General features: G+C 40.8%; 1 protein-coding gene across 5 annotated transcripts in view; it reads right to left on the bottom strand.

The window, feature by feature from the left end:
- Usp40 (ubiquitin specific peptidase 40) overlaps window positions 1-18,242 on the bottom strand; it is an 80,717-nt gene that overhangs the window by 22,362 nt on the left and 40,113 nt on the right. For 4 of the 5 annotated variants that reach the window (XR_012908163.1, XM_075951290.1, XM_075951291.1 and 1 more), the window contains 6 exons: window positions 16,546-16,717; window positions 13,971-14,055; window positions 12,326-12,396; window positions 10,522-10,844; window positions 6,883-7,006; window positions 5,201-5,258 (listed from right to left, as the gene is read on the bottom strand). Coding sequence is in view for 4 of the 5 variants with exons in the window: in XM_075951290.1 (XP_075807405.1) it covers window positions 5,201-5,258; window positions 6,883-7,006; window positions 10,522-10,844; window positions 12,326-12,396; window positions 13,971-14,055; window positions 16,546-16,717 (833 nt within the window). In the remaining variant the exon portion in view is untranslated. Of the gene's footprint in view, window positions 1-5,200; window positions 5,259-6,882; window positions 7,007-10,521; window positions 10,845-12,325; window positions 12,397-13,970; window positions 14,056-14,862; window positions 14,940-16,545; window positions 16,718-18,242 lie in introns of those variants that run through there. The other variant, XM_075951294.1, reaches the window with a different exon arrangement.

Below are 18,242 nucleotides of genomic sequence, written 5' to 3'. Positions count from 1 at the left end.
ATATGATGTCAGATAAGCTAATAGCTGGGAGAAGAGGTAACGGAACTACACACTTTACTGTGTGTGTGTAGAAACGAATGAGACATGCACTAGCCAATCACCCCTGGACTTGAAAGGCGGGGTGTGACTGGTCTCATTTGCACACGCAGAGTAGTAACTGGTTATGCTTTAGCCAAAGACACTGAAATCTGAACGATTTACCTGACATTCAAGCAAACTGCAAGTGTGCAAAGCAGAGCACCTGCATTTCAAATATCCCTAGCAAATGCACGAGGCCAGCATGCATTGCTGAGGATGCAGACTCCTGATCCTGAGGAAAGACTAAGCTTTTCGGTCTAAAATGAATTCTTACAAAGCAAGGAGTGAACTTAGAAGGAAGGCCTGCCAAGACTTCTGAATGTGCAAGAATGGCACAGGCTTAAAATGGTCTAACTTCCTTAGAGTGAAAACACATTTTCTTCCTGAGACTCCCGATTTCTATCTTGTATACTATGCTGTTATGAAGCTGGAATACATTTTAAGTACAATTTTTTTTTTTTTGGTTTTTCGAGACAGGGTTTCTCTGTGGCTTTGGAGCCTGTCCTGGAACTAGCTCTTGTAAACCAGGCTGGCCTCGAACTAACAGAGATCCACTGGTCTCTGCCTCCCGAGTGCTGGGATTAAAGGCGTGCGCCACCACCGCCCGGCTAAGTACAAATTTCTTGATAAAGAAGTAGATAAAAGTACTTTCCTAATTTAAAAAGTAGGTTTTAAATACTATATTTTCAAAATCATTTGTTTCAGTCCCGGCTGGGTATGATACTGCATGTCAGCAACTTGGCCTACTGCAGGAGGGTTGCTTAAGCCCAGAAATACAAGGTTGAAGCAGGGCAACATAGCAAGACAAGCCCTCATCTCAGTTACAAACAAAGACAACTAGCTTTCATTTTTACTCAAGTATTTTCTATGTGTTTTGTGCCAGGGCACTAGGCTAGAAGCTATGATACAGAGGTAAGCCCGACACCATGGACTCTGCCCTCACAGAGCCTCATCTAATGGGAGAGGTGGATGGTAACGGCACAAATAAAAGGCAGTTTGCAGAGTACAGGGTGCTATGGGTGAAGCAAAAGACTGAGGCTGCAAGATCAGAAAGAGAAGAAAATGTTTAAGCTAAGAATGAATGAACAGCTCAAGTTAGAAGGTAAGAGTGAAAAGGCAAGAAAGTTCAGAGATCAAAGCTTGGAGTCTCCAGGTAGACGAGAGATTGTGCAAGGGACTCACAAAGCAGTCTGCACCGTTTGCTGTGAATAAACAGAGTGGTGACAAATGGGGTCACAGGTAGGCAGGCCCCGACTGTAAGTGCCACAGAGATAGCTTTAGGGTAGGGAAAAGCAGAGGAGCTTTGACAGAGAGCAGGGTCTAGCTCATAAAGTGGAGAGGATCCTTCGCTGCAGGAGACATGAAGTGGAGGGAGAAAATGTGTCAAGATGAGGAAGTCAGTTACTGGGCACAGTGTTGAGCCAGTATTCTTTAATAAACCATATGCCTTTGATAAATCTTATGATGTATTTTTACTTACACTCACATATTATCTAGTCTAGGAGCACAACCCAAAGAGCTTGATAAACATATACACACTCACACCCAGCTGTGTTATCCTCAAATTCCCCCATGCTACTCTGCAGTCAGCCCCCACATCTGCTTCTGTGACTGTAGCTTAAACTCTGGGTTTCTAAAACACCGCCTGTGTAGAAACATAGTTCATATTTGCTTGTGTAGATCTCCTTTCAGGCTGTGTGCGGTGAGTGGTGTTCTGCAGACAGCAGTGTCCCTGACTAGCTGCAGTAGTTTGCTTACTCACAGATGTGGACTGTTTCTAGTTTAGGGTTATGATATTGCCTTTTTTTGTTTGTTTGTTTTTTAAGAGACAGGGTTTCTCTGTGGTTTTGGAGCCTGTCCTGGAACTAGCTCTTGTAGACCAGGCTGGTCTCGAACTCACGGAGATCCGCCTGCCTCCAGAGTGCTGGGATTAAAGGCATACGCCACCACCGCCCGGCTCTTGCCTTTTTTTTTAAGTTAGAGTTTCTTTCTCTGTGCAGCCCCTGGCTGTTCTGGAACTCACTCTGTAGACCGGGCTAGCCTCAAACTTAGAGATCTCCCTGTCCCTGCTCCTGCCTCTGCCTCCAGAGTTCTGGGATTAAAGGCGTGTGCCACCACCACTCTCATTTATGTTTTTAGAAGGTTCTATGTTTTACCTTTTCTCCAGGGAATATCTAGAAATAGAATTGGTAAGTAAATGTTTGCATTTATAAAAAACAAGCAAACAAAAGCAACCAAACAAAAACAAATCTTAAGTTTTCCAAAGAGAATACAGCACTTTATATCCCTGCACACAGGAACTCCACCATTGGTTTCACTGGAATTGGATGTTTACCTATGTACAGGTGCCATGACTTCCCTCTAGTGGCTACTGACAATATCCTTCCCTCACAGGCAGGTCTCCCCAAATTGGGCTGGGATGTCTTCTGGGTTACAAGTACTTTCTGTAAACTCTGTATCAAGTCTAAACATGTTTTATAATTTTTTCTCCTAGTTCATAGCTTGCTTTTTCAAATGTCCTTTGAAGAGAACTTGTGGCTACTTTGGATAATTTACATTTTTTTCTGTATTTCTTTTCCTTATGGTTTGAGTGTGCTTAAAAAAAAATCCTTTCCATATAGTAAAGTCACCAAGATTTTCTTGCATGTTTTCTCCAAGAAATTTTATTCTTTTCAGTTTTATCATTTGGTTCTATATTGATTTCAGGTTAATATTTTATAAGATGGAGGGTAAAAAAGAAGTTCTTTTTGCTCATATAGAAGCCAAATGATTCATAATTTGTGTATAGTACACTGGTTTCTTCTCGAAACTCAGCCTTAAAGGCGCAAAAACTATTCTTTGTCCATTGTACATAAAAGTGGGTTACACACATCAATATGTTCTATGCATCTTTCCAGACACCAACAGACATGATGAAGAGTAAGTCTTGAGGTCATACACTATAGCACTTCCTCAACGCTGTTATGGCTACTTTAGGGCTTTTGTTGTTGTTGCAGTTTTTGAGACAATGTCTCACCATGAAGCCCTGACTGGTTTAGAACTTGTTATATTTAGGCCAGGTTGACCATGCACTCATGGAGATCCATCAGCCTCTGTCTCCCAAGTGCTGAGACTAATCACGCCTGTGCTGTGGGAACTCCTTCAGCCAATAGCCTTTCAGATATCTGCCCACGTTGGGCGTGGTCTCATGAACTATAAATACAGACGAAAAGCACGTGCGGGTCTCTTGGCTGCTGGGTTTGGTTCCAGTTCCCGGCACATGCAGAGGACTGCGGATCGCTACTCTTTCTGTGAGTGTATCCCCAGATAAATAAACCTTTGTTATAGTCCATTTCTGGGCTACTGTGGAACTCTTTTGAACGCCAACACACCTGGTTACTTTCAATTCTTTATATTTTCATGAAAATACCGTCTAAAAACTAAAACTGCTAATGATACTGAGTGGGAACACACCGACTCTAGGGAGATAAGCTCCTAACGACATGGTGTCTTTTGATTTGTGAGCATGGCACCCTGCTCCATTTACTCATGCGTTGTTCTTTAGTTCCTTTCCACATGTTTTCTAGTTCCCACAATATAGATCCTGCACATATTTTCCCAAATATATTTTTGATATTTTATGCTATTATTATTGTTTTTTGGTAAGCACATCAGGGCAAGCACTTGTAATTCTAACACTTAGGGGGCTGGCTACATAGGAGATTTTGAGTTCCAGGCCATCCTGAGTTATATAGGGAGACCCTATTCAAAACAAAACAAAACCCGAATACAGTTTTCCATCATTTTGAGTGAGGTAACCCAGACCCAGAAAGACAATTATCACATGTACTCACTCATAAGTGCTTTTTAAACATAAAGCAAAGAAAATCAGCCCATAAATGACAACCCCAGAGAACCTAGACAACAATGAGGACCCTAAGAGAGACATACACAGATCTAATCTACATGGGAAATAGAAAAAGACAAGATCTCCTGAGTAAATTGGGAGGATAGGGACCTTGGGAAAGAGTTGAAGGGGAGGGGAGAAGCAGAGAAAAACATAGAGCTCAATAAATATCAATTAAAAATAAATAAATAAAGTTTTCTTGATTGTGATATCCATTTTGTTTCTGCTGTTGACAAATAAAAGTTCAATGGATTCCTACATATTAATTTTGAATTCTTGCATTTAATGAGATACCCATTTATACTTAGTAAATGGATAATGAAAAGGAACAATCACAAACATTAGCAAAGACTTTGAGAAACTGTAACCCTGACACACTACTGCTTTGAAAATTAGTAATACTAATTTACTAATGGTAAATGTTTCAGAGACTGTATGGCAGTTTCTAATAAAACTAAACATAAATTTGCCAGATGACTGTCAGTATTATAATGTTGTAAATCTATCCAGGAACCTTGAAAGCAAATGTCTACAGGAAGACGAGTGTCCAAGTGTGTACAACAGCATTACTCCAAAGGCTAATGAAATGTGGCCATCCTTACAACGGAAGAGTGGCAGTCAGTACAACAGGGGACAAACTGTTGGAATATTCTAAATAATGGACAGACTTCAAAGACTAGTGTGCTAAACAAGAAGTAAGACACAAAAGTCTATGAACCATGTGGATCCATTTATATGAGATGTCCACAAAGTGAACTGACAGACACAAAAAGCCTGTGGATGTTTCTGGAGTGATGTTCCAAAACTGCACTGTGATCTTCTACATTCATACACTTCTGACTGTCACTGAATTACATACTCAAGATGAATGGATTTTATGCTATCTAAATTATATCTCAATGAAGCCATTAAAATTGAACTCTAAATGAGCAGTGAATTTGTATACTTCCCACTATAAAATTTATATAAACATATAAGTAGACCTAAGTGTATAATATATAGAACATTATGAATACATATGAGTCAGATGGGAGAAAGGTATAAGGAAGGGGGAGGAAGGGAGAAGGACACAGGACATTTTTTATGTTTCAATTAAAAACAAACACATGAAAAAATATTAACATTTGTCCATTTTGGGTGGTAGGTATGAGAGATTTCATTATTTTTTTGTACTCTTCAATATTTTTCAATAAAAAATTAAATTAAGCTAGCTAAAAAGCAAACAGAAATGATTACCTAGTTCCTTCATTAATTTTAATTCCTTAATGGCTTTAATTCGAATATCAAACACCACCTAAAATAGAGAAATAAATTAATGACTGTGCATAGGTTGAATGGATGGAGATGAAAATGATGAAAATGAAGATTATCAGTGTGTATACACAGAGATAATTTGCAATATTATCTGACATTTGTTTTGTCTACCTTTTTTTAGCCAACCCTGACGTTGTTCTGTAAGATTGAAAGCAAAAGCTCAGAACAGATCCTAACTGTTAGGTTTTCATCAAACTGATGTTAACAAAAGGATACCATGGGAAATGGAAGGAACAGGTCTCACCAGAAAGCAATAAACAGACAACCACTCACCTGTAAAAGCCAAGAAATAAAAATAGTGGACAGGCCCATTCCTCACAGTGGGGACTACGGATCTGGGCCCCCAGAACACAGGGTAAAAATGACTATGGCTTGTACTCAAATTACTTTTAGATTCTTTTTTCTTTTTAGCTCACTTTAGGCCAATATCCCCTAGGGCATTGAATGCTGGTAAAACTTAGAGGTAAAAGTGATGTCAGAAAACATGTACCTGACCCTCCACCAGAACCCACATGGTGCCAAGCAGCAGAGACTCAAGTGACAAAGGATATCACCAAGACTTTCTACTTAGGATCAGATACTTAGGACTAGTGTGCACTGATCCTACATTGTTCTTCTAAGAATATCAATGAGCATAATGCTCCTTTAGAGATTATAATGTCAAGGGTTGGCAAGAAGGCTCCAGGGGGATAGTATCTGCTGTCAAGCCTAATGACCTGAGTTTGATCCTAGGAAGCTGCATAGTAGAGAGAGAGCCAACTTCCAGGTTGTTCTCTGACCTCCACATGCTTGCCTGTACCTAAAATAAGCATGTAAAGGAAAAAACTTTAAAGAGATTATAAAATTATATAAAAGAAAATAACTTAGTTTCTTTTACTTTGCTATAGAAAAAATCATTAATATTCTAATAACAATATAAAAATATGCTTCCTACCCAGGTATGGTGGCACATGCCCTTAATATCAACACTCATGATACAGAGACAGGTAGATCTCTGTGAGTCTGAGACCAGCCTGGTCTATATAGGAAGTTCCAGGAAGCTAGGACTACATAGAGAGACCCTGTCTCAAAAAACCAAAATAAAAAAATAAGTTAAAAAAATAAATTAAAAAAGTAAATAAATAAATAACCTGAGATTATTTTTAAGAAAATTAGAAGTATAGTCTTCAAATGAAGCGGGAGGAATACCTTATAAGGGCAGTTGGTTTTAGTTAGGACAATGTGTATATATAGAGTAACTTAGGATAAAAATGAAAACTTGGCAACACAAAAACCAAAAATAACAAATATGCATTTACACATACACATATGTGCTTTAAACAATGCAAAGAAAGTCCTTGACAATAGCGCTTTGTGTTTATCAAATCAAGAGGATTCCAAGAGCCACCAAGGCGAGCCCCACATTCTAGCTGTAGACTTCTAGGCTTAGGTGTTTAAAAGAACACATACTGTTCTGAAACAGGCCACTGGCTGATATGAGTAAATACGCAGTAATAAAGGCAGTAAGACTTAAAGACGTCTATTGATACAGCTGTTCTGAAAGACTGACTCTTTCATAAACTGTTGCCAGACACGGCCAGCCAGGCTAATGGCCATCTACTCACTGTGTGTGTGGTCACGGCTATCTGAACCTGCTCCTCTTCAGATTCTAACTGGCAGAAATTTTTCACTTGGAGCCAGTTGAGCTCATCCACACTGGAGGTCCATCTCCCTTGTCTGGGCAACAAACTGTAAGTAAAAGAAGAAGGACATTGAAAGAGTGAGTCCTTACAAAACACTTTCCCTGGGCATCACTTTTCTAAACTAGCATGTTTCTCTTAAAATGACTAAAGAAAAGGGACCACATTCTACTGACTTGCTGCCATAGTATCAGCTACCATTTTAGTGTAATATCAGGCAGTAATCTATAAAAACTGGTTCTCATGTCTCGAATCCCAAGTTAAATGATCTGTGCTTGCTTTCAAGGCTAATTATTGTTTTTTTTTTTTTTTGAGATAAGGTCTGAGGCAGTCTAGGCTGGCCTTCTACTCACCATGTAGTCAAGACTGGCCTACACAGTTTGGATGCTCACCTTAGGAGACCTGGATAGAGGTGGGCAGTCCTTGGGCTTCCCACAGGTCAGGGAACCCTGATTGCTCTTCGAGCACATGAGGGAGGAGGACTTGATCGGGGGAGGGGGAGGGAAATGGGAGGTGGTTGCGGGGAGGAGGCAGAAATCCTTAATGAATAAATAAATTAAAAAAAAAAGACTGGCCTACAATCTCAAGTGCTGGAATGACAGACATGTACTACTAACACCTGGCTTCAAGGGACACTTGTATAAAAGAACGGTCAACTGTTGTCTGCCTACTAGGAAGCACTAAGGTAGTGTTAGAAGATTATTAAAAGCACACCCATTGGGATCTGGATTTAATTTAACAGTAGAGCAGCTGTATATATGTGTAGACCTACAGTGCAAAAAAAGTGACACATATATATAGTCATACACATCATATGTCTGTATTTCATTGAAGAGTTGTTTTGTTTTGAGACAGGGTTTCTCTGTGTAGCCCTGACTATCCTGGAACTCAATCTGTAGACCAGGCTGGCTTCAAACTCGGAGATCTCAGCCCGCCTCTGCTGCCCAAGTGCTGGGGTTAAAGGCATGCAACACTACTGCCCAGTGAATTTTCTTTTTCTTTTTTAGTATTTATTTATTTATTAATTATGTATACAATATTCTGTCTGTGTGTATGCCTGCAGGCCAGAAGAGGGCACCAGACCCCATTACAGATGGTTGTGAGCCACTATGTGGTTGCTGGGAATTGAACTCAGGACCTTTGGAAGAGCAGGCAATGCTCTTAACCTCTCAGCCATCTCTCCAGCCCCTTGAATTTTCTTTTTTATGTTAGCAACTGGCAGTAAAGTATCTTATCCTAACAAAACCTTCCTATGGGAAGAAGAAAAACATGGGCTAGCAGAAGGGCTTTTAGGGAACGTAGTGGTTTGAATGAGAATGGTCCCTATAGGTAGAAATATTCGGGAACGATTAGGAAGTGTGGTCTTGTTAGAGGTGTGTTACTGGGGACAAGTTTGAGACTGTAAAAGCCCACATAGTTCCCAGTTTCTCTCTCTGTCTCGTTGTGGAGAAGATTGTTAATCTCTCAGCTGCTACTCCAGGGCCATGCCTGTCTGTCTGCCATGCTGGTCATGGACTCTAACTCTTTGGAACCATGAGCCTCAAATTAAGGATTTTCTTTTATAAATTGCCTTGATCATGGTACTTTATTGCCCCAAACACATTTCTACTCATTATTCCAGTTACTGCATTCTGATACCCCTACCTCAGAAGATAAACTAAGTTTTAGAATGTCTTCTGAAGACTACCTTACAGTAGTGGACAACTGGAGGAGGATAATGATGGCAAAGATGTCACCACACTTAGCACTTGCTATGTGTGACCACTTAACTCTTCAGTCCTTCCACTCTAAGTGGGTACTAGTTATCACCTCATCTTATGGAAGAAACTGAGCAGATAGGAGAGATATCTTGTCTAAGCTCACACTGTTGGTCAGATGGTAAACTGGGAAACAATCTAGGCAGCCGACTGCATACTTGTCCCTACCAGCGGATCATACCACTTCACTCAGGAACAGTTGGGCAAATGATGATGCCCACATCCATAAGGAGGAAGCCTTCAAACGAGCCTTATAGAGTCTACAAATACATGTGGGGAAAGCAGGACAAGCCATCTATCAAAAAGATGATTATTAGTATGCTTAAAAAGATACAAATCCTCCCAACATGATTTCAATTAGAAGAAAAGGAAGTCATCAGACACTAACAGTGACCAAAGATGCACAGTCAGCAGTGGTCCAGGATCACTGATGTTCTTACTTCATCTCCCCAGTCTGACTAAATGAAGACTGGCTTTTATAAAGAGCACATGATTCACTCTCCTATAAGTGAGCCAGGGAAAAGGGATGCCTCTCCTGAAAGGTAACAGAGACAAATGGACCACAAGAGCCACAAGGCTCTGCTTCTCAGCACCTCACACTGACCACAGAAACACACTGACATGAGCATGGGAACAAGGAGGTGAAGTGTTTCAGGGCTTCAAATTCAGAATCCAGGGGCATTTTTCAGGGCAACTGTCCCTTTGGGAAGACTAGATGGCTCCCAAAAGTCATGGAGAAGACCACAAGGAAAGCCTGCATTGTCCTATGAATTTTTTTCCTTGTGAGAATGGACTTTTAGTTTTATAACACAATCAGAACTCATTTGATAGGATTTTTGTGTTATAGACAAGTAATTGAGACCATATCTACTACTCAGGGACATCTCTATAACAGATATATATGTTATACAACCCAAGTATTCCTTAATATAGTTTTTAGGAGCTAGAACTGGTTACAGCCAGCACTTGGGATGTAGAGACGTGTAGATCAGGAGTTAAAGGCTAGCCTCAGCTAAATAGTGCATGAGATCTTATCTCAAAGCAACAGGGGATGGTGCAGCAGGAATGGATAAAGGTGTCTGTGACACAATCCTGACAAACAGCCTTTACCAACACCAGAGTTGTCCTTTGACTTCTACAGGTAGATGTCTATGCATGCGTGCATGGCATGTGCACACTCACAAATTATTCTGTAACAATGGCTAGACATAAAGGACCACTTCATGATTAACACTAAAATAGAGCTCCTGGGTTCTGCTGGGTAGTGCTGTAACTAGGATCTTTGAAAGTTCTCCCCCTGGTGGGTGGACCAACCCTGAAGCTGCCCAGGCCCAGAACCAGGGCTATGACTTGGCCCGCCCCAACATCTACCCCATCTATGATCTGCTGGAGCACAAGAAGAAACCTGAGCACCAGACCCAAAGTTGCAAGATCTCTGCAACACAGGGCAACAACAGGATAGCCAAGAGGAGTCCCAGTGAGGGCCTAGCATCAATAGTGTAATAGAAACCAGAGGCCTTGAACCAGACCAATGACTCTGCACTGAACACTTGCAGGTAAAGATGTGTGCACAAAGCGGTTTACTGTGTGACTCACTGTGTCACATTGCAGATGCTATGATGAGATTTTTAATCTTTTTACTTTTTTCTCTTAAATTTTGTTTTTATTTTGGGGCAGAGGGCAGATGTGAAGGGATGAGAAAATGAATGGGATCAAGACACATGATGTAAAAGACACATAGAATAAATAAAAAGAGAGTTAAAAAAAAGAATGTAAGTACCCCCCCTTTCTCTTTTCAGTGAGCTACCTGTTATCATCAGTGTCTGAATCCTGAACCAAAATTAAGCTTCCATTTCTGAGACCCTGTTCTCTGAATGTCTTCTTCATGTCTTCCTTGGGAATAGTAGTCCAGCACTCCCCATCTTCAGACTCCACACTGTTTGTGAGGATGACGCCTACTGGGACGGCCAAGGCTGTGAACACACTGCCCACTTCTGCGTTAGCTGGAAAGACATGTGGCGACTCCACCAACTGCTCACACTTGGAGCCTTCACCACTTGTTTCTAGATGAAGAATGTGTAGCAGCAGAGGCTCACAATCGGAACCGGTCTGAATCTGGACGCCACCAACCTGCAACACCAGCACAAGCACTAGCGCAGTTTGTTTGCCAAATTACAAAAAACACCCTACCACAGCAAAAGCCTGTTCTTGTAGCACAACCAGCATTTTCCCAACTGAAATAGTTTTTTGTTTCACACTGCTTCTTAAGCACTGAAAGAATGACTTTGGATTTTATGCTGAAAATTTCTCTTACTCATCTTTTCTGACTTGAAGGTAGAACTTTATGAATTGTCAAATGGTGGTGATGAGCTGCTGGAAACACAGAGAAGCTGAGATGTTCCTCACTCCTTTCTGGGACAACATTCATTTCTCTGTCATCCCTACCTTAGCAATGCTGGACACACCCTTTCCCATCTGTACAACTATGGTGCAGTTATTTACACAAGAAAGCCATTGTTGACTAACTTACCTCTGCAGCTAGCATGTGACATACAGTCTGGTAAAATGGAGATGCTTAATAAACTACTGTTATGTGTGTGCAGAGAAGATGAAAATCTTGGGTGTCCTTTCTTTTCTTTTTTGAGACAGGGAGTCTCACTAACCTAGATCTCACCAAGTAGGCTAAGCTGGCTGGACAGTAGCCCCAGTACCACGTCCATCTCCACCTCCTCAGTGCTGGAATTACAAGAGCATGTCATCACACCTAGCTTCTTTACATGGGTCCAGGTACTCAAGCACTTTACCTATGGAACCACCTCCTCTGCCATCAAAATATTCTTTTTCTAACAACTCCTGCTGACTGGACCTCAAGAGTACTGAACAGTCCAGCAGTTTCCTTTCCTCCGTTTCCCCCTTGCACCTCCTCATGATTTCTGAGACACATATCTTAGGCTGGCCTGAAACTCACTATGTAGTTTAGACTGCCCTTCAACTTAAGCAGTTCTTCTGTCTTAGGCTCCCCTGGTGCTGGAATCACATGTGTTCATTACACCAAGTTCATTACAATAATTTTCTAATGAATAACTGCAAGCTGAATAAAATTTCATTTTAATGACATTTTTTGTTGTTGTTGTTTGGAATGAGACATAGTCTCATGTTACCCAGGCTGGCTTTGAACTTGCTATGTAGCTAATGATAACTTTGAACTTTGATCTTCTTGCCTCTACTTCCTGGGTGCTGACTATCATACTTGGTTTTACGTAGTGCTGGGGACTGGGCTTGGTCCAAGGCTTTCTGTATGCTAGGCAAGCACTCTACCAACCAGGCTATACCCCCAGCTTTTCAACGGAATTTTCTTTTTCTTTTTTTTTTTAAAATATTTAATTATTATGTATACAATATTCTGTTGGCGTGTATGCCTAAAGGCCAGAAGAGGGCACCAGACCTCATTACAGATGGTTGTGAACCACCATGTGGTTGCTGGGAATTGAACTCAGGACCTTTGGAAGAGCAGGCAATGCTCTTAACCAGTGAGCCATCTCTCCAGCCTCTCAACGGAATTTTCAAACACCCTAAATCATCATGAATATTTCTTCAGCCATTTTTCTTACCTCTACTCCATTCCATACAAAGATATCTTCCCCATCAGCAACTTCAGCTTCACCCAGTGTCAGTTCATCTCCTAGAACGATGAGAGTCAGTTCATTCTCCATGACTGCCAAATGCAGCTAAACTAAAGAGAGCTGCAACTTTCCAATGTGTATTTGAAAAGGCACTAATTAAGGAAAAACCATAAAAACAGTAATTATTTCATTTTATTATTTCTAGTATTTTATATTGCTCTTATCTGGACCATTATATGGTTCTGTGAGCACAGCTGCAGGACAGGAGGGTACATAGAGATCAACAGTCAGGCCCATGTCACCTGAGATCAGGCAAAGACTCCAAATGGCACCAGATCACCACCAATCTGCTCTAGGGGACAGCTGTCACAATATTTGGCAGAGTCCCAAATGTATATTACTGCACCACTGTTCTCTTACCGTTTGTTGTTATTTCAGAGACATAAGTGCCTTTTAAACTCTTACGAGTTGCTTTTGTCTGCTACATAATCTAAAGCTGAGTGGGCAAAACAAAGTCACATAAAATTTTAGTGGTTTTAAATCATTTTCTCAATCATTTGTGGTTATATATTATATGTAAATAAATAATCATACATATATTATAGTTATATATATAAATTATAAAAAAATATTTTTCTCAAGTTTTGGTGGGATGGTGGCCTTGCGGTCAGACTGATAAATATCACCATAGCGCCTTCATCCAGCAACTGATGGAAACAGAGGCAGAGACCTGCATTGGAGCACTAGACTGAGCTCCCAAAGTCCAGTTGAAGAGTGGGAGGAGTGAGAATATGAGCAAAAGAGGTCAAGACCATGATGGGGACACCCACTGAAATAGTCTACCTGACTGAGCTAATGAGAGCTCACCTCCAGTCAGACAAGGGAGGAACAAGCATAGGTCCTAGCTAGTCCCTCTGAATGTGGTTGACAGCTGCATGGCTGGGGCAGACTAAGGGACACTGGCAGTGGCACCGGGATTCATCTATCTCTACTGCTGTACTGGCTTTTTGGGAACCCATTCTCTTTGGATGTATACCTTGCTCAGCCTAGATATAGTAGGGAGGGTCTTGGACCTTCCCCAAAGCAATGTGCCTTATTCCCTCTGAGGAGTGGATGGGGTGGGGCAGGGGTAAGTAGAGGGACTGGGAGGGGAGGGTGTGGGAACTGAGATTGATATGTATAATGAAAATAGTTTGTTCTCTTTTTTAAAAAAAATAGTAAAAAAATTCCATATTGGGAGGATGGACAGATTGTTTTTTTAAATTAACAATATTACCCTAATCTATACAGTCAAAAGATGCAAGGGCTGCTGAGATGGCTCAGTGGGAAGTCACTGCTGACAGTCTGATGACCTGAGTTCCATTCTGGGACCCACATGGTCAAAGCAAAGAATCCATTCCTGAAAGTTGTCCTCTGATTTCCAAAGGCTCCAGTCTGTCTGTCTGTCTGTCTGTCTGTCTGTCTCTCTCTCTCTCTCGCTCACACACACACACACACACACACACACACACACACACACACACACAGAGAGAGAGAGAAAGAGAGATAAATGCATTTAAAAAATATGCAGGAGGCAGAGAAGGACTGACAGATGTCACATAAAATGAGTTGTTGTGTTCCTTATTGAGCTTACCATCAAGGGTATGGTACACGTGAAGTCCTGCTGGCACACGCTTCGCAACACTAAGAACCATGTCTCCTTCCCAAAACTCCAATAGCTAAAGAACATTAAGAGTGGGAAAACAATGAGCTCCAACATGTGAGTAGCATAAATCCTGACTCAGGAAGAAGAGCAAATGAACAGTCCCATCCCTGACCAACACCAGTATTCTATAAATAAATATCATTTGATAAATTATTTAAATCCAAAGATGTTGACTGCATCCATTATGGACTAAAGAATTTAGATGCAAAAAAAAAAAAAAAAAAGGAAAAACCCCAATAGCCATCTAGACAATCTTATTCAGTGTAAGGACTGCTTTTCTTAGAAAGCAAACTGCTCAACAAGCCAGCCTCTGAATTTCTGCCCCAAAGAGCTATGGTTTTGCTTAGAAAAGCAACACTGGCTCCAGCCCACATGCATGCTCCAGGGTGCTAGGAAGGCCCTACTCTAAATTTAAAATGTCGCTTTTATTTTGGGCTGGAGTGTAGCTCAGTGGTACAGTATTTGCCTAGCTTGCATGAGGACCAAAGTTTGATCCCAGCCCCCTTCCTCCCCTCCGCCGTAAGCATAGGATCTGTTAAATACTAGATGGCCAGAGGTTTATTAAGTTTCTACATCTGAGCCAGGGACTGTAAGAACTGCACCGGATTAATATCAGAACGAGATTTCTATTCTAGGTTTCTTCATAACATTGTAAGATATTTCTTGTAAAAAGCCAAGGCATGTTGTATTAGAAGATGTTTATAAGAGTCATTTACATTGCCAATTTTCTGGTCCCTCATCAGCAGCTTATATCTGAGGTAACAGTTTGCAGAGATGTGTGCTTGAAATACTAGGCAGCAGAGAAAAGAGAGCACAGTACCTAAGAGACAAGTCAGAGCCCCAAGTCTCTGGGCTTTAATCTGCCAGAAGTGACTCAGAAATGAACCTTACTGCAGTTCAGACATATACAGGATCCTAAGGGGCCTGCAACTGAAGCAGCATGTACACTACCTGTAAACCACCTGAAGAAAGAAAGAAAGATAATAGTTTGCTTTTTGTAGGTGAAAAGAAAAAGCTAGTAATTTTGGTGATAAATACAAATTTTAGAGATTTCATTTAAATTATTTTTTGGGGACCCTTGCCCTAAATTTACATTTTCTTTTTTTTCTTCCTGTTTTTTAAGATAAGAGTCTCAATAAAAAAAAAGTCTCAAACTTCTTGTGTAGTTGAGGCCAACCTTGAACTCTTGATCTTCCTGTTTGCATCTTAAAAATATGGGGATTATAGACACAAGCCACTAAGCTGGCAAGAATTTACATTTCTAAATCCTTTGATCAGGCAGTAGTGTGGGGTAAGATAGTGGGGGTAAGGGCAGGACACCAGCTAGAAGAAGGTCCTAGCCCTACCATGCCAACTAGATGTCTGTGCATATACAACATTAGATGTTGTAAGATATAATTTCTTTTTTTTTTTTTAAATATTTATTTATTTTGTATACAATATTCTGTCTGTATGTATGTCTGCAGGCCAGAAGAGGGCACCAGACCTCATTACAGATGGTTGTGAGCCACCATGTGGTTGCTGGGAATTGAACTCAGAACCTTCGGAAGAGCAGGCAATGCTCTTAACCTCTGAGCCATCTCTCCAGCCCAAGATATAATTTCTTTATTTCCAGAATGGAACTGGTTTGCCCTGGTGAGGCTGAATGAAGAGCCAAAAGAAATGTTTAGGAAAGTTATCATACGTACAAATGAGGAGCATCTCCACTGTCCTGTGACTGAAACACAGGCAAAGAAATGATCTGGAGATGAATACTAGATGAAAACCCCTGTGTGGTAAATCACACCTGTAAATCCAACACTCAGAAGGCTGAAGCAGAAGGGTTACTGTGAGTCTGAGGCCATCATGGGCTATAGTGATACCATCTCAAAACCACAGAAACACGAGCTAAATCTAACAAAAGGATCTACTTAGTTACGTAGGGCTTGCCTAGCATGTTCACACCAGAACAACAAATATGAGCACTAGCAGTCAAGCAACCTAACGCCAGAGAATACAAAACTAGTTATCTTCATTTGTTCAGTGGTTCTTAAGTATTAGGCTTAACATTTCCTCTTATTTCTTTTGAAAGAAATTTTCTTTCATTTATTTCCTGAAAGTAGAGACAATGTTACTTTGTCATCTATCAGGCTCAATTAGTCACCTCAAAAGCTGCTGAAAAATACACAAAAAAGCATTTCTGAAGACTTACAAATACCAGCAATGGTGGCACAAACCTGTGATCCCAGTAATTAGGGGGCTGATACGGGAGGATTGTGGTTTCATGTCCAGCCTGGTCTTTATAGTGAGATACTATCTAAAACCAAATCAAACCTACTGCTCAACCAACTGAACAAAGAACAACAGCAAAATCACAGAGAAGGTTAGGTTTATCCTGCTATGCACTAGAAGATACAGGATTTTCCTATGGAGCTTTGGAAAAGTTGTCGCTTAATAAAATGAAATGGAAACAGTCTGTCGAAATGGACTTTAATGTTTCTGTTAAGAGAAAAATAAGAATTACCTGAAATATTGACTGACGGAGATCTCCTAAAGTTTTTCTTTTATCAAAGGTTAAGTCCCACACACTTTCTGTCTGAGAGATTGCAGGATGAAGAGCCCCATTGAAGAAACGGTAGTGAGGACCCAGATGGAGATGCAATTCAAAATTATTGTTTGCAGAGTCACATTCTGCCCTTTAGAGACATAAAAAAACATACATACATGATGTTTTTGTAATATTCTACCTCAAACCAAAAAATATTTGCCTTACCATACAAGCAAGCTCTCTATTCTACTGTGGTAACATCTTTTTCTTCTGCCAAAATGATTCATTTTGGCTTTTCAACACACAGCACACATTCAGTGGACTGCATCATGAATTCTAAGAGATGAATTGTTTTCATAGAGACCAAACACTGTTAGCCATCTCCAGTGCTGTCACTCCCAGGGACAGAATGCTGGATGCCTACACACATGTTCACAGGGGATTCCTAACTTCCACTAGGCTCCCAAGGCTTTCTCAGAAGATGCTGACAGCTGTTAGAAGATCCTTCCCAGTGTCTGTTTCCAGGCTGAAATCCTGAGTGAATGGCTATTTCCTGTTCCTTTCTGCCTGCACTCAATTGACTCAAAGCCTGGCACCAAACTTGTACTCCTAGGCAGAATGATCAGTGCTGGGCTGGAAGGAGGCTGTCACCAGACTCGGTACTTCAGATGAATTCTAAGTTGGTCAACAGGAACATTCAATTTTTCAATGGCCATACTAAGGACTTTAGTTTTAGTTTTTGCTGTTTTGTTTTTATTTCTTTTCTTTCTTTCTTTTTTTTTTTGTTTTTTCGAGACAGGGTTTCTCTGTAGCTTTGGTTCCTGTCCTGGAACTAGCTCTGTAGACCAGGCTGGTCTCGAACTCACAGAGATCTGCCTGCCTCTGCCTCCCAAGTGCTGGGATTAAAGGCGTGCGCCACCATCGCCCGGCTGTTTTTATTTCTTAAATTGCAACTGCTAACCTAGGTCACTGACAATGGTTTTTTTTTTTTTTTCTGTATTTAACATGTTTCAATGCTAAACATGTTAACATGTTTTAGCTTTTATGGAGAGTTTCATCGATCTTGGTCTGCCATTCACTGGATCTGCTATTTTCACTCCAGCTACAAGTCCATGATAAAATTTCTGAACACAGCTTGCTACATTATCTCCCCCTTCCACACCCAAGGGGATTATAGAAACATCTTTTCACTCTGCTGACACCACTGGAGAGCAAATACAGCAGCACAACAGTCTCCAGAGTCCAAGGTTAGCCATGTTCTCAAATCAAGCCTTCAGTTATTTTAAACCTTTATTTTGGGTATTTTGCCTACATGTATACGTGTGTGTATGTGTGTGTGTATATATGTGCACACAGACACACACACAGACACACACACATACACACACACACACGAACACGCAGGGCCATGCATGTGCAGTATCTTCAGAGGCCAGAAGCACAGATCCTGTAAAGCAGGAGTTACAAACAGTTGTGCACAGTGTAGGTGTTGGGAACTAAACAAGGGTTCTCTGGAAAAGCAGCCAGTGTTCTTAACCACTAAGCCACCACTCCAGCCCAGACTGACACTAAGCTTTTTTGCAATCAACTCACCTCTAGTCTTCTGTCACTATATGTTAGTTCTTACAACTACTTAAAACTGAGGGAATAATTTGGCCAGGCTAGAACACAAT

The sequence above is a fragment of the Microtus pennsylvanicus genome, chromosome 17 (assembly GCF_037038515.1).
Source record: "Microtus pennsylvanicus isolate mMicPen1 chromosome 17, mMicPen1.hap1, whole genome shotgun sequence".
In the NCBI taxonomy this organism is placed as follows: Eukaryota; Metazoa; Chordata; class Mammalia; order Rodentia; family Cricetidae; genus Microtus; species Microtus pennsylvanicus.
This window is presented reverse-complemented; position numbering and strand designations above follow the sequence as displayed.